Source organism: Cryptomeria japonica, chromosome 2 (genome assembly GCF_030272615.1).
Source record: "Cryptomeria japonica chromosome 2, Sugi_1.0, whole genome shotgun sequence".
Lineage (NCBI taxonomy): Eukaryota > Viridiplantae > Streptophyta > Pinopsida > Cupressales > Cupressaceae > Cryptomeria > Cryptomeria japonica.
This window is the reverse complement of record NC_081406.1, coordinates 243,283,418-243,298,864: the sequence shown is the minus strand read 5'-3', so window position 1 is coordinate 243,298,864 and position 15,447 is coordinate 243,283,418. Positions and strand designations below refer to the sequence as shown.

At 36.6% G+C, this 15,447-nt stretch overlaps 1 protein-coding gene across 1 annotated transcript in view; it reads left to right on the top strand.

The window, feature by feature from the left end:
- Positions 1 to 15,447, top strand: part of LOC131063286 (uncharacterized) — a 72,853-nt gene that overhangs the window by 55,918 nt on the left and 1,488 nt on the right. Inside the window, exons 7-11 of the mRNA XM_057997070.2 lie at positions 10,555 to 10,891; positions 10,992 to 13,380; positions 13,509 to 13,664; positions 13,843 to 14,077; positions 15,071 to 15,387. Of these exons, the coding sequence (XP_057853053.2) occupies positions 10,555 to 10,891; positions 10,992 to 13,380; positions 13,509 to 13,664; positions 13,843 to 14,077; positions 15,071 to 15,387 (3,434 nt within the window). The remainder of the gene's footprint in view (positions 1 to 10,554; positions 10,892 to 10,991; positions 13,381 to 13,508; positions 13,665 to 13,842; positions 14,078 to 15,070; positions 15,388 to 15,447) is intronic.

Sequence of the window (15,447 nt, the reverse complement as noted above, 5' to 3'; positions counted from 1 at the left end):
CATTCTATTCCATTTGGCTCACTCTCCTTATTATAAGGAGGTGCGAAGATAATTAGACTAGGACCATCATATGTGCCACCAAGAGAGACTAAATTGGGGACAACAATCTTAGATAAGAACTATTCCAAGATTAATATTTAAATGGAGAAAATGAAGGAATCGTACATCACAAGTGGATGTAGTATAGTCATGGATTTTTTGACAAAACATAGGCATTGTCAACTCACCAATATCATGCTTACAAGTTGTTGACGTGTATTTTGTACACTATTAAACACAGAATAAAATACCCAAGGGTACCTTATCCTCTCTTGAATAAAGCCTCCGAATGCTAAAGATGTCGCGAAAAGGATCAGTCGGGATGACTTCAAGGTTCTTGTATTTAGGGTCTCTACGTGTGGATAAGCTCTCTGTGGTATGATGTGATTTGCTGGAATCACAAGGGGACTTACATTTGATGATTGAACGTCTGATCTGCTTTGAATATTGCTGGAACACAGGATTTCACTGCCTAAGATTTGGAAAAAGGAAAAAAGATGAGGGCGAGGAAAGGATCTAATCCTAACACTAAGAATGTAAGAGCAATGGATGATCTTTGATGAAATTCTAACTAAGTCTTGTTTTGACATCCCAGGACCATCTCCACAAGGTTAGTGCGATCTTCGAAGGAAAGCTTTATGATGTTCAAATCATCACTGCAGGCATAGACACCATCAGGTTGATGCATATCAATGAAGAAGCGACAATTGAAGTTAAGCTTAAGCTGAATGATTCCAGTTGACTACGCAAGGCAAGTCTGCAATCAACAAATTGCTAGTAGTCTGGATATACGAATTCCACCATCAATCAAGCACATTTCTTCCACTCATTTAATAACATGAAATCAAATATGAGAAGTATAAAGACCATGCAAATTGTCGAATCGACCCATAAATTTCACCATTTCTTCAATGAAGTTACAAGTCTTTTACAACAACATCTTGGCAACAATCTTTGCCTTCTCTCTCTACTCTACTCTAATTGCTATTCTATCAACTAGCTAATCACCTTCTAACTACTCTCTATCTATCTTCTATTAACTGCTTCTATATGCCTTTACAAATGAAATGCCAGGGCTTATATAGTGCCCTCAATACAATTCGATGGCTAAGATCAATACGAGATCAATGGCCAAGATTTTACAATGAAAACCCTAATTAGGGTTTGTTACAACCATTACATAACATTTAATGCTTGACCAATGATAAAATTGTATTGCTTGGACACATGTCCTCTCTGGAAAATTCAACCAATGGATAGCCGAGGTAGGTACATCGAAGTTTGTGCCACCTTCCATGAGTTAGGTACATTGAATCTGGACATGCTGAAGTGGAAGAGGTCGCCCTTATCCTGATGATACTGGATCAAAGAAGGTCGTCCTTGTCGATGTTAGGCTGGAGGAGATCGCCCTTGCCCTTGCTTGATCTTCTTGGAGGAGACCATCCTTGATCTGGCTTGATTTTCCTTGAGGAGAGTCTTCCGACTTGTAGATCTTTCGAGCTTGGGAGTCGCCATCTTGATACCTACACAACATTTCAAAATTAGTAATATATCTTGAAATCTAAAATTAAACTTTAAAAGGAAGATTCAAGATTTTAATTAGGAAACTTCATGATAAATCTTAGTTATCATTTCCTATTTAACCATGTAATACTTAGATTTTTCCAAAAAATGTCTAAAAAAATCAAACCTTGAATAAGGGTGTCAAGATGAATAAGGCTAGGATTCTCAATTGTTTGGAGTCAAACCTTTGTTCACCATGCTTTAGAAGATTCTTCCCATCTCATACAACGTTGCCTTAGCATAATCTCGGAGGGAATTTGTTGTTTTCAAAAAAAAGTGGGACGGTCCTTCAGTGAGGGACGGGAGCACTTTTGAGTCCATTGCATGAATTCTTGATCATATTAATCTTCAATTTACCATCAAGGCGTAGAATATCACATTTCACACCATCTTGAGCCTTGGTAATAAAAATATTATTTCAAAATGCAAGGTAAAAGGTCATATTTGGAAAAAGTGGCACGGTCCTTCAGTGAGGGACGGGAGCACTTTTGCCAGTTGTCGTCAAAATTTGCAACTCTCGCATCTCAATTCAACTTCAAGGCATTTTAAACACTTTTTCAAACTTGCGCCTTGGTCTCAATTTGTCCAAAATTGGTGAGAAAGGGAAGATAACATATTAAGTGGCATGGTCCTTCAGTGAGGGACGGGAGCACTTTGAAAAAGTGGCATGGTCCTTCAGTGAGGGACGGGAGCACTTTTGCAATTACAAGCTTATCTGTCCCTTTGCTAGCCTTCGAAATTATCTTCAATGGATGAATCTTGCCTTCTCTCATTCATTTCAATCACACAACTTGCCTTGCCTTTGCAAGAAATTCGTTTTTTTTTAGAAAAGTGGGATGGTCCTTCAGTGAGGGACAGGAGCACTTTGTCTTGGTCCCTTGGTGAGGGACGAGAGCACTTTTTGTCATTTTGGCATACTTTTTGCTCTTTAAGCCTCTCAATTGCGTCCAAGGCATAAAACATCATTCGTCTTTCCCATCCAAGTCAAGTTTTATCATAAAATATCGAACAATGAAGAGAAACTTGAAAAAGTGGCACGATCCTTCAGTGAGGGACGGGAGCACTTTTTGTCATTTGGGTTGATTTTCTCCTTTGTAGACTGCTTAAATTATATTCAATGGACAAAACATGCTTCCCTTAACCTCTTCAAATCATAAAATCACCTTAACCTTGCAAAGATAGTGCAAATTTGAAAAAAGTGGCACGATCCTTCAGTGAGGGACGGGAGCACTTTTTTGCATTCTAAGCCAAATTGTCTCACTTTTCACCTCGAAATTTCTTTGCTGGGGAAGATTTCATCTTACTTCATGCTATGAATAGAAGTTAATGTCCAAAAGAGGTCTAAAATTGTGCATATAAAGAAAAGTGCTCTGGTCCTTCAGTGAGGGACGGGAGCACTTTTTACCTTCTAGGCAAAAACTTCATCATTTCTTTGCTTTCAATCAAGTCTGGATGCTTTATCATGTTCATTTCGTCCTTCACTATGCCTTTGATGTTTCAATTTGACCAAACAAGGCCAGGAATGGCTCCAATAAGTCTTTTCGCCTTTGTCCTTTAGTTAGGGACGGGAGCACTTTGCCTTGGTCCCTTGGAGAGGGACGGGACCACTTTTTCCTTCAACCTTCAAAATTCACCATTTTTGTGCCTTCAAAATCTTCAAAAGTATCAAGTCATGTCCAATTATCATTCCGGAAGACCTTGCACAAAACAAAATAGAAAAGTCAGTGACAAATATGCATAAAATAACATTTGTGCTCTGGTCCCTTGGTGAGGGACGGGAGCACTTTCGTCCTTTTTGGCTAAAATATTCAAAATTTAGGTCTCCAATCATTTCACAAGGCAGAGTTAGGCCATCTTCAAGGCCAGGAATCAGTTAGCAAGCTCTCGCAAAACAAGAAATTGCACTTAGAATGAAATTCGCCTTGGGCCTCTAGTGAAGGACAGGAGCACTTTCTCTGTTTCAGGCATCATCTTGCCTCCAAAATTTGATCAAAATTTACCTAGGCAAGAATATACAATTTCATCTTCAAAATACTAACACTTAAACAAAATTTGAATTTTCCCTCAAAAAACCGTGACTAGACCTAACCTGAGACATATCTGACTTCCTGACAGACTTATCTTACTTCAATAATCAACCCTCGAAAGGACGCTTAATAACTTTCAAAATTTGACTGGACTCAGCTTGAAAAATATCCAAAAGAAACCCCTAAGGCTTAGCCCTAGCCCAGACAACTCACTCACTCACTCAAAACCCTAAAAGCAGAGAGAAGAACAGGCACAACAAAAGCGAAAAGAGGGGGTCCCCATTTGCAATGGGGCGATGTGTGAAAACATCACAACACAAGTACAGAGGACCTTTATTTCCTTAGGCTATTGATTGTTTAGGGCATCATAAGGATCTTGTTCGTCAATTTCAAACTCTTATAGATGATATAGAGGAGGTTGAGTGACAAAATGTGGTGCAAGTAATGATAGATGTGACTCATGTGTGCAAAGTTGTAGGGAAGTTAATTGAGATAGCCTATAGACATATTTGGAGGACTCGTTGTGTGCATGCAATGAATAACGCACTCAAGGACATAGGAAAAATTGGTCGGATCAAACCAATTGTTAATGATGTTAGACAAATGCATACGTTTATTTACAACCACCATACTTTACATGCACTCTTCGAGATCTTCTCAAGAAGGATTTTTTGAAACCTGTAAAGATTAGATGTGCATGATATTTTATTCCTGGAGAGGATTCTTTAGTTGCAAAAGACGTTGTGAATCCTGTTTATGATAGGATAATGGAATTGGTGGTCCAAGTTCAGAATAGAGCAAGGGAAGAGGGTGAAAGATGTGGTGAAGAGTGATGTTCTTTGGGTTGATGCAAAACATAGTCTCCATCATTACTTCAACCTTTAAATTGATTAGATATGGGGATGCCAATACACCTATCCTTGGAGAGGTGTATGAGCATATTAATATTATGCTTGACCAAATGAAGGTTGTTGTGTAATACGACCCCACATTGCAATTCTACAACAAACATATCCAACCAATCATTTATCACTGTATATGGTGAAATTTGAAGATTAAAACTATTGTAAAACCATAAATGATAATCAAGAATCCACCATACACCAATGATGAACCTAAAACATGTAAATCACAACAAAATAGAAAGATTATACCATTCACATGCTTGGTAGGGTTTTATCCCCATTGTTTCCTATCTCCATTGATCTTGTTTGATATATTTGCTCTCAGATTTTTTATGTGCACAAGAGCTCAACAAAGAACGAATTGTGGTTGTGAAGTCGCTTGATTGCTTGTAGGCTTGATTGTAATGTCCCCTTCTTTGCAGTGATTAGTTCAGTGGTCCATTAGCCTATTCTGGAGACCTGTAGGCTATTTGGAAAGGAGAATTAGGGTTTCCAAATTTTGTGGAGTTCTGCTCAAGCTTCTTAGGGTTTACCAAGAGGGAATTTTTCAGTTCTATCTATGGTTTCCTTTTGGGTTTTTCATGAGCCCTAGGGTAGCATAACATGCATTGGATTCTTTGGTGAAGTGAGAACTTACTATTTCTAGTAAGTTAGGGTTTGGCTATTTGGATGATGTTGTCTTACTGAGCTTTCCAAGATCTTCCACTGGGTGCGAAGATCATGATTTTCGGAGAAGTATTTCATGACTTACTATTTTTAGTAAGTGGCAGTATTGAACAATTCTATTTTTAGCAATTTGGACAGGGTCCTGATCCTGTAGCAGTTCAGTGGTCTTCATTGCTCAGCTTCATCCTGGATTTTGTTGATAATCAGTATTGGAGTCATAAGTGATTTAATTAAATATTATTTCCTTATCCTAAGGTTTAGTATTTAATTGTTTTATTATTGATTAATGATATATTGGGCAACTTAGGAAAAGACATTTTTATATCTAATATCAATGTTATATTCTCCTAAGTTAGGCATTGAAATTTGAAGAATGCATTATGTTATTATTGAAGACTCAGGAAAGTTCGAACTTGTTTAAATTATTGGTAAAAATGCAACTTGGGCACCCACCTTGGGAAACGAAATGAAATGTCATTTGGATGCCATATGATAGTGAAATGAAACGAAATTTGGAGGTGAATTTGAGAGCATTTACATTTGAATTTCAGAGGGAAAAAACTATAAATACAGGTGCTTGGCCTCCCATTTGGATATCTTATGAAATTGCATTGTTATGCTACCGGTTTGGCGATTGAAAATCTGAGCTTCGAAGTGTGGCTTCCTAACTAAGTCTCAGTTTCGTACTTGGAAGATAGTACCTAGCTGTGTTCCTATAATTCTAGTGCTGTCCGTGAGTGTTCTGTAAATTGTGGAGAGTTTTGTGTGGATTTTGGGGTGTTTCCTTGTTGCTGGTCGCGGAGTTGCTGAAATCATATTTTGCTCATACATCTTGATCAAGAGATTGCATCGTTCTGGGTATCGGCTCTTTGGAAACGTATTGGGAAAAGACAATCATTCTCCTATCTTGGTGTGGATTTTGGTGGTCATCACAATTTCTGGTTGCAAATCGAAGTTTGCTGCTGTAGCACCATTTTCAGACTTACCTTGGGATGCATGCAACACATTTGGGGATTCCAAGTTGCGAGTTTGAGGTAATGGATTGGTTGCCTATGTTATATTAGTCAGTCGCATTTTATTTGGTGTGATTCTGGTTAGTTTTGAGAAAGTTATGAGTGTTTTGGTGTTTTCGGTAGTGGCTGGATAGTGTGTTTTCTAGCTTGCAAAATTAGAATAGCAGTAGTGTTCAAGCGTGGTGTGATTTTGATAGTGGATTGTTTGAGATCGGCATTAAGCTTCTTATCTTATCTCATATCTCTATTTTGTAAGATTTTTTCAGTAGTACTAATCAATCATTCTTGCTGTTCTTATTTGTAATTCCCACTGCATAAGTGGAAGAGGCTGGCTTAGCTGCCTTCTTGCTTTGTAATTCAGTTTATGTTCTCAGTCCTCCCACTAAATAAGTGGTCGAGTGATAAGTTTTATGCAATTGTCCTCCCGCTGAAATATGTGGTAGAGTGATAGCTTAAATTTAATGTCCTCCCGCTGAAATACGCGGTAGAGTGATAGCTTAAATTTAATGTCCTCCCGCTGAAATACGCGGTAGAGTGATTGAGTTTCAGTTTCTTGTTATTTCCCTTGGCTGGTTTACCGCCAAGAGTTTAGTTTCTATCCTATTGGATAAGCAGAAGGGGTTGACTTGTCGCCCGTGCATTGTAATTTCAGTTTGATTTATGGTGCTAACGATCCCCAACACACGTATGCTCTCACCCTCCCAGATTGGGCTCTCGGTGAACAAAAGGTGGCAGGTTTCCCTTTCAGCAGTTTGGATTTCATTATTCTAACCCTAACGGGTGATTGGTGTGATTGTAATCTTGCTATTGAAAATAAAAAAAAATTAAGGGGAATATTACAATGATAGACACATTAGTTAGGGTTGTGAAAGGATAAAAGGATCCCCTTATATAGAGAACACCTTAGAAAATGGAGGGATAAGATTAAGTGGTAAATGGATAAATGGTTGACTAGGATTAAAGGGTAGGTAGGGAAAATTAAAATATGAAGGGGGTAGTTAGGATAAGTGAAAAGATAAATGACAAGTGTCATGGAGGGAAAAAGCTAATGAATTAATTAAATAAATGAAGATCTATTTAATTAATAGAGGAAGTGGGACCAATTAAATAAATAAAATACATATTTAATTTAGGGAAAGGATAATTTTCAATAAATAAAATATTTATTTAAATAGGAAAATGCTAAAAAAGGATAAATGAATTAATTAAATAAATAAAAATCTATTTAATTAATAGAAGGCTTAGAATAAAATATTTATTTAATTAGACTAGGACAATTTTAGGTGTTTACAATCACAAATGAGAGAAGCCCAACAATCCTTTGCACATGGTTGCCTATCAGTGTTACCCGAGGGTGTGTTTCCTCGAAAAAATCTGGCATCTTGGAAACAGAAACGTCTCAAGGACAGCGGGACAGTAGGGGACGCCTTCTCATGTATTAACTATTACATTACATTATGTATATGAACTTATGAATTTCAACTCTCATTTGAACTCTCAATTCAACTCAATTGCTATGATGTATGTGATGTATGATTTATCAATGTTATCATATGAAAATTTGAAATTTAACTATATATTTGAAATTTTCCCTATTTTTTATATAACTGTCCCGCCTCCCCAAAAGTGGCAAAAAAAAAAGTCCTGGAAACCCGTTTCCCTGACCTAGCTGCCTATGCATTGAACTCAAAGTGGTACATGCAAAGGCCTAGCAAAATTACACTTGTACAAGATGCTAGGGTGAAGGTAGGGTTCACGAAGGCCATTCAAATGATGCGTGATTCTACAATGGCTAGCATCATACATATGTAGTGGACAAAATTTGCCACTCTTAGGGTATATTCGGAAGAGGCCAAGATAGATAGAGAGACTTTGTCATAGGAGGACCCAATTTTGTGGTGGACTATGCATGGACCTACTTCTTTGACCACCTATTTAGCCATTCGTTTGTTATCCTAGGTTTCTAGTTCTTCTACTACTAAGTTGAATTGTTCTACTTATAGCTTCATCCATTCCATTAAGAGGAACAAGCTTACCTCCAAGAGAGCAGAGAAGCTTGTGGCTATACATAGGCCTTGCATCTCATGACTGCAACACATAAATACAAGGAAAGTCCAACATCTCAATGGGATGTAGAGCCAAAGGACCCAATATAAGTTGATGATGATGCTACATAGACAGGCTTCTTGGTATTGGTTTGGAAGAGCTCGAGCATGTGGAGTCTAGTGGTTCTAGTATGAGGAGTTTGGGGATAATTAGAGGCATCACTTTAGGCCATTTTGTCATTTTGAACATTATATTTGTAATCATCATATGAAGTTTTGAATATAATATAAATTTTGAATTTGGCATTTTCATTGATGATGTTCACTTCAAAAGTTAAAATGTTCAATTCAATCATTGCAATGTTTTTAACTTTACTATTTAGAATTTAGTTTACTTAGCATGCTAAAGTTTAATTTGTAATTCGTATACTTATTCTTTTCACATCTTTTTATAACTAATTTTTCAAGTACTATATGTATATTTGTGCTGTTCCCTAACGCCGTCCCCAAGCTTAAGCCCTTAGTTTCCCAATCCTTGATACTCACCCCACTATCCCCCAACTCTCATTGGGAAACTGTGAAACTATGACCAAAAATTAATGTTCACATGGACTTCAATTCATTTTGAGAGAGAGAGAGAGAGAATCAAATTATGGACATCAATCTTGTTTAAGGAATCTTATTTGATTTCATTTTTGATGGGGGTTAAGAACACATTGAATCCAAATATTTGTAGATTGCTGTTTGCAGCTGTAACACATCAATTTTCAGGTTAAGAGTGTTGGATTTAAGAATTTTCTATCAGATCAAGATAGGAAACTAAGACTTTGTTGTGAAATATTCTGAGGCACAACTTGAGCAAATTATATTATTTCTAATACCCATGAAGAGGCTGTTTTAACTCTCAATACAAGTAGTATCACCAAGATCAGAACTTAATAGACAATTTTACAATTTTAAGCCATATCAAAGACGGCCAATTAATTCTCAAAACATAAAAATTGCGCTGAAATAATGCAATATTTTTATAAAATTTTGTATGACTTATTTTGTATAATTTGGCTTGATTTCACACTTATATTGTCATAGGCCACTCAATGCCAGCCAAAATATATGGGTGCCAGTTCAATCATTTAATGTGCTTCTGGAGTTACAGCAAATTTGCCTTGATCATGTAGAGCATGTTCAAGACTGCTTTCGATGACTGTCTTTATAGTTCCTAATTCACAAAATGAAACATCATTTGCACATAAATATAATGGAAAAATTCATTATGTTAGATCAACTTGTACGGTTCATTTAAACCAGTGGATAAATTTGTACATGCATAAATTATGTGCAAATGATAAGTAAATGTGGTATAATCCGAGTCTTTCTTGGAGGGTAAGACTATTTAAATATGCTTATACAATTATACACTATTTTGTAAAGATCACAACCATAAGAGCAAGTGGACTGAAAAGAATGAGTTTTTTTCCACGAAATGGAGCATCCAATTCCCATGTGCCAATAGTTCTATTTCTTCATGAGGAATTTTGTTCTTGTGTTGAAACTTTATGGAAATTCATGAGAAATATATAACAAGAAGTTAGATTACCATTTTAAACATTGGTTCTTTAAATCTGACAGCAGATATAATCAAAGATATCACTAGATGAAGATTACCTGTTTTCTGCATGCATAAAAGGGTGACATTTAAAAAAAACCCATGAAAATGTGGTGAGATTCTCCAGTTCTAAATTTTTGCTAGACAAACACAATCACACTTTCTGAAGCTGAGTAACCGCCACAATCAGTCCACAAAAATAGTGATCTTGCGCTTCACTCATAGTGTATGCTGCTGCACTAAAGCCAACAACTTTTATATTTTGGTTGATGGTATGTCTTATAGTTTTTTTTGTCTGTAAATATGATGTTCTAAATGTTAGATGATTTTTTCTGGTTGTGACACTGCTCAAATATATTTTTTTCTATTGACTGTTGTGTAATCAAGTAGCCTTATTTCAGCAGACAGGCTGTCTCAGATCCCAGTGTTTCTCACAAGCATCTGTATATAATTACCACTTCTCTAATATAATATAATTGCCTTTTCATCAATATTGTTCTTTTATTTAATACAATTTTTTTTCCATCTCAATGAATGGATAAGCTGCTCCAATCCTTTTTCATACCATGTCCTTTGTCTTTGGATCTAAGAGTGACCACTTTGCTCACCATGAATGTCGTGAGAGATCAAAATGCTATAGTATCTCACTAGCCTGATTTTCTTTTGATAGCTATCTTTCTTTAATTCCAGGTGTTAAATGCAGTTGGACGGGGAGAGACGCTTATCACAGCATTGCAAAGTGCAGTGCCTGAAGAAGTCCGTGGAAAGATAACTGCCGCTGTTACTGGAGCAGTTCAGACTGGGGGATTAAATATAAAACTAGCTGGACTTAGAAAGGGTTCACCAAGCTCAAGCCTACCAATGGATATGAACATCCAAGAAAAGATTGCTGAAGTTTCCAAGGGAAATGTAAATGGCGTTGCCACAGATAATTTTTTCGGTTCATCCAGTCTTGAAGGTAAAGCCTCTCAAAGAGAAACAAAGCAGCAAGAAATGGTGGATTCTAGCTCCAGTGGAGAAGGTTCAGGTGTGTATCAAAGCCAGGAAACACTACATAATATAGGTATCAAAATAGAGACTGAAGAGAAACCTTCTAACTCAATTTCTTATGGTCTTGAATTTTACAGGAGTTAGGTCAGAAGATGTAGAAGAATTACAGATTCCTCACATGGATTCTAATATCAATGAACAAGCTGTTGGAAGTTCCTCGCTGGGTAAGAGGGCAAAAGAGGACATGAAGCAGATTCCTCTGAAAAACGAGTTAGAACAAGAGAAAGCAGGTAAAGATAATGAAGGTACTGATAAAAAATATGATCAACAAAATAGTGAGAATTTGACTGCAAATGAAGCATGTGCAGATGAACAGAAGAAAAGAAAAGAAAGCATTACTGAAGCTGATATAAAATCTGTATCTGAGCAGCCACCAAAAAATGATTCAGCTCCTGATCAGAAAAATGATGGCACAAGTATCAATAGTCAGGGAGATCAGGGTAAGCAAAATTCTGGAGCTAAAATTGATGATCTGTCTCTTCAAGTTGGTATGGATTCAGATGAGCAGAACAAGGGAGAAGAAACCAGTGTTGAATCTGATGTAAAATCTACAGGTGACAAGAAATATGATGAAATGAGTGTGGGTAATCAAGAAGAACAAAACAGGCAAAGTTCTGACATCAAAGCAGGTGCATTACCTCCTCAAGATGCTTCATCTCCTATTCAGTCTCCTTCAATTAGCATGACACAAGCATTCGATGCATTGGCTGGTTTTGATGATTCGACACAAATGGCAGTGACAAATGTGTTTGGGGTGATAGAAAATATGATTAATCAATTTGAGAAAGAAAAACAGCAGAGGCCAGAAGACATAAAGCCCAGTGCAAATGAGAACCAAGATTCGAACCCTTTGCCACCTCAGGAAAGCTCTCCAGATTGCGGTGATGAAAATAGATCAGAAAAACAGGAACAAGTTCCAGCTGTTGCAACTAACATCAACGCTAGTTCAACAAATTCTGGAGAATGTTATGACATTGCTCAGAAATCAAATGTTGCTGAAAGCAAAGAGAAGCTCATTCTCAACTCAAATCGAATGCAGCAGCAGGATATGGATAAGGTAAAGCATAGTACATCCAAGGTGGAAGATGGTGTTCATGCACAAGATGTGCAAAATCAAAATATTAATGCTAAAGAGGATGAAAAGTATCCTGGAGTTATTTCAGTAAGCCCAAACAGGATCAAGTACAGAGATAAGTTTCCATTAAAAGATTTGGGAAGACTTTCATTTGAAGGATACCCCCCAGTAAAAAATTCTACTTTGACCAAGTCAGAAACTGGCTTTGAAAATACTGAAACTCTAAATGATCTTTTTCTTGAATATGTTCCAGAGGAAGGTCAGTGGAAGCTTTTGGAAAAAATGGAGAGTACTTCTGATTCTTTGGAGGATGAGTCAATACATGATACAATGAAAATCAATGAACCAAAGAATCATATACGTTCTGGAAAAGGTATTTCAATGGATGTTGTTGAACCGTCATATGTAATTCTGAACACACCAATTGATTATGATGACCCCTGGGAAGAGAGAATTCTGCAGAACAGTCCTGTGCAGGAAATTGAAGAAAAAACACAAAAAGCAGAGGGTATGTTGAATTTGGTCAAAAACCTGGTTTTTGATAGTCTTAGGATAGAGGTTAATAGAAGACTGGGGATGTCTCGTATGAAGGCAGTGCAGCTTAATCTAGAGAAAGAACTGTCAAATGTGGCAAATGCAGTAGCACTAGCAGTAAAACAAGATCTTGAGAGGTCTGGTAAAGCTATGACAAATGACTCTGAAAATATCAAGCACTTGAAACATTGTAGAGAGGTAGAAGTGGGTAAGTTTGGCCCTCTGCATGGTGAGGTTATTGTGAGTGCCATCTCTTCTGTTTTGGGGGAGACTTACATATTGGATAGGCTTCTTCCACTTGGGGTTGTTGTTGGTGCCAGCCTGGTAGCTTTACGGCCAATTTTCATTGTGGTTACAGGAGATGAGGACTTCTTTGAGACTAGAAATGATGTTTTTCAAACAGCACCAGGTTGGGAATATAGAGAAAGCAATGCAAGAGAAAGTTCTAATAGAAAAGTTGATCCAACGGAGATTGAGAAACAACACAAACCATTGCCCAATGAAAGAAACCAAAATATAGAAGTAAACAATTCTGAGAACGAGAGAGAAAATGATGGGAGAGTCATGATGGGAGCAATGACAGTTGCTCTTGGTGCAACAGCAGCCCTTGCAAGTCATCAGATGAAAACTACTGGCTTATTAAAAATAAAAGATAATAAAGACATGAATCCTACTACTGATTCCAGTCTTGAGAGTAAGAGCCAAAGACAAGAACCTATATGTGATGATAGGAACTGTGATGAAATTGAACATGAAAAGGGAAAGCCAAACATTGTAAGCAGTCTTGCAGAGAAAGCAATATCTGTAGCTGCCCCTGTGGTTCCTACCAAAAAAGATGGAGAAGTGGACCATGAAAGGTAAAAGCACAATGCTTCTTTCCTTATTTAGGATTCTCATTTCTTTTCATTCTTTTTATATCTTCTCATTTTGTATGCATTCTTTGATGTCTTGCTGGCTGTTTGCTTATTGTCTTTGTTTGGAGCAGGCTTGTTGCCTTTTTGGCTGATTTGGGGCAAAAAGGTGGTGCATTAAGGCTTGTTGGTAAATTGGCTCTGCTTTGGGGAGGTTTGCGCGGTGCTATGAGCTTAACTGATAGGCTTTTAATGTTCTTTCGTATTGCTGAACGGCCTTTGCACCAGAGGTGAGAGATGAGTCTGTGATTGTGTTTTCTTTCATTTAGTAATATGTATAAGTTTTCTTATCTTTATATGCAATTGTAGAGTATTTGTTTGCAGTTTTAATTGCTATACAATGAATAACTCAATTGTTTTTTATGTTTTCGTTCAATGAAAGATATTAATGATTAATTTAAACTGTAGGATTCTTGGATTTGCTTGTATGGCCTTGCTGCTCTGGTCTCCAGTGGTTGTACCTCTGCTTCCCACACTTCTACAACATTGGTCCTTGCACACCTCTCTTGGTGCTACAGGAATTGCTTCTACGATAGGACTCTATGGAGCACATTTCATACTTGTAACAATTTGGGGCAAGAGGATTCGAGGTTATGAGAAACCATTAGAGCAGTACGGGCTTTCCATCTTTTCAAATTCAGAGGTGTGTCATTAAATTCTATAATCAATTCCTTGTTAAATCCAACCTAATTTGTTGAAAAAACCAACATATTATGCAATTTTATAATGTCCATTGTTAGTGCCTGAAACCATCATGTCCACGGGATTACCATTACACTCTCCCAAAATTGTGTATTTATCTTATTACCACGGGAACAATAATAACTAGACTATTATGTATATCCCTACCTTCTCGTTAGGGCCAAGATGAGCAGAACAGATACATTATTGCATATCAGAAGTACATTTGAAGAAAATGTTTACATCCTTATATTATAGGGAGAAAATCAGTTTAACTGCCATAACTACTAAACTGAGAAATTTATGCATTCCATTGTTTATGCCTTGAGGTAGGGAGCATTTTAACAAATGTATCAAGTTGTAACATAGCGACTAAACGCTAAATGTTTTCTAATTTTAAATGCTCTTAATCCAGAAGATTAACACGTTAACACCTACTCTAAGCTTCATGCATTCCATTATTTTTGCCTTGAGGTAGGAAGCATTTAACAAATGTATCAAGTTGTAACACAGCGATTAAAAGATAAATGTTTTCTAATTTTAAATGCTCTGAATCGGATGGTTAATTGGTTCCTGTGATATTGAATTATATATATTGATTTTTTATTATTTAATCTGCTTTACATTCCCTAGCAATTTAAGTTTACTTCTACTATTAAAAGGTTCAAAGACTAAAGTAAAAGATATATTTATCTATTTATGAATTTTAATTCTATGATTTACGTATCTTATTTTGTGAATGTGGTTCACTTTTCATAGATCAAATGATTCATTTGAGATTTTGAACCTTATGAAGAGTGATTTCATATGAAATGCTTATTGCTAATTTAGGCTGCAATATACATTAACATTTCAAACTTGAATAAATTATTGTGTATTACTGACTAATTTTTTCTCTTTTTCCAATAATTACTGACTATTATTTTTGTTACATCATTTTGTGATTGTTTTGCAGATACTCAATTTGATTAAGGGTATGATAATTGGTCTAACACTTGTCATATCACTATATTCAGCGCATATCTTCCTTGGCTATGCTGTGTTTGCTTTAAAACCAGAATTTATGTTCTTTATGTCCACGGGTTTTATCTCTACAATCAAAACATGCTTCAGAGTTTTAAGATTGGTTGTCCATGCCTTTGGAATGGGCTTGGCAACGGCTACAGTTGAGGAACTACTTTTTAGGTCATGGCTGCATGAAGAAATAGCAAGCGACCTTGGGTTTCACAAAGCTGTCATACTTTCAGGCATTGTGTTTTCGTCTGTCCACTGGTATATTATTTTCTAGCACTTGATAATACTGTTCCATTTATGAACATTTACACAGTTAAT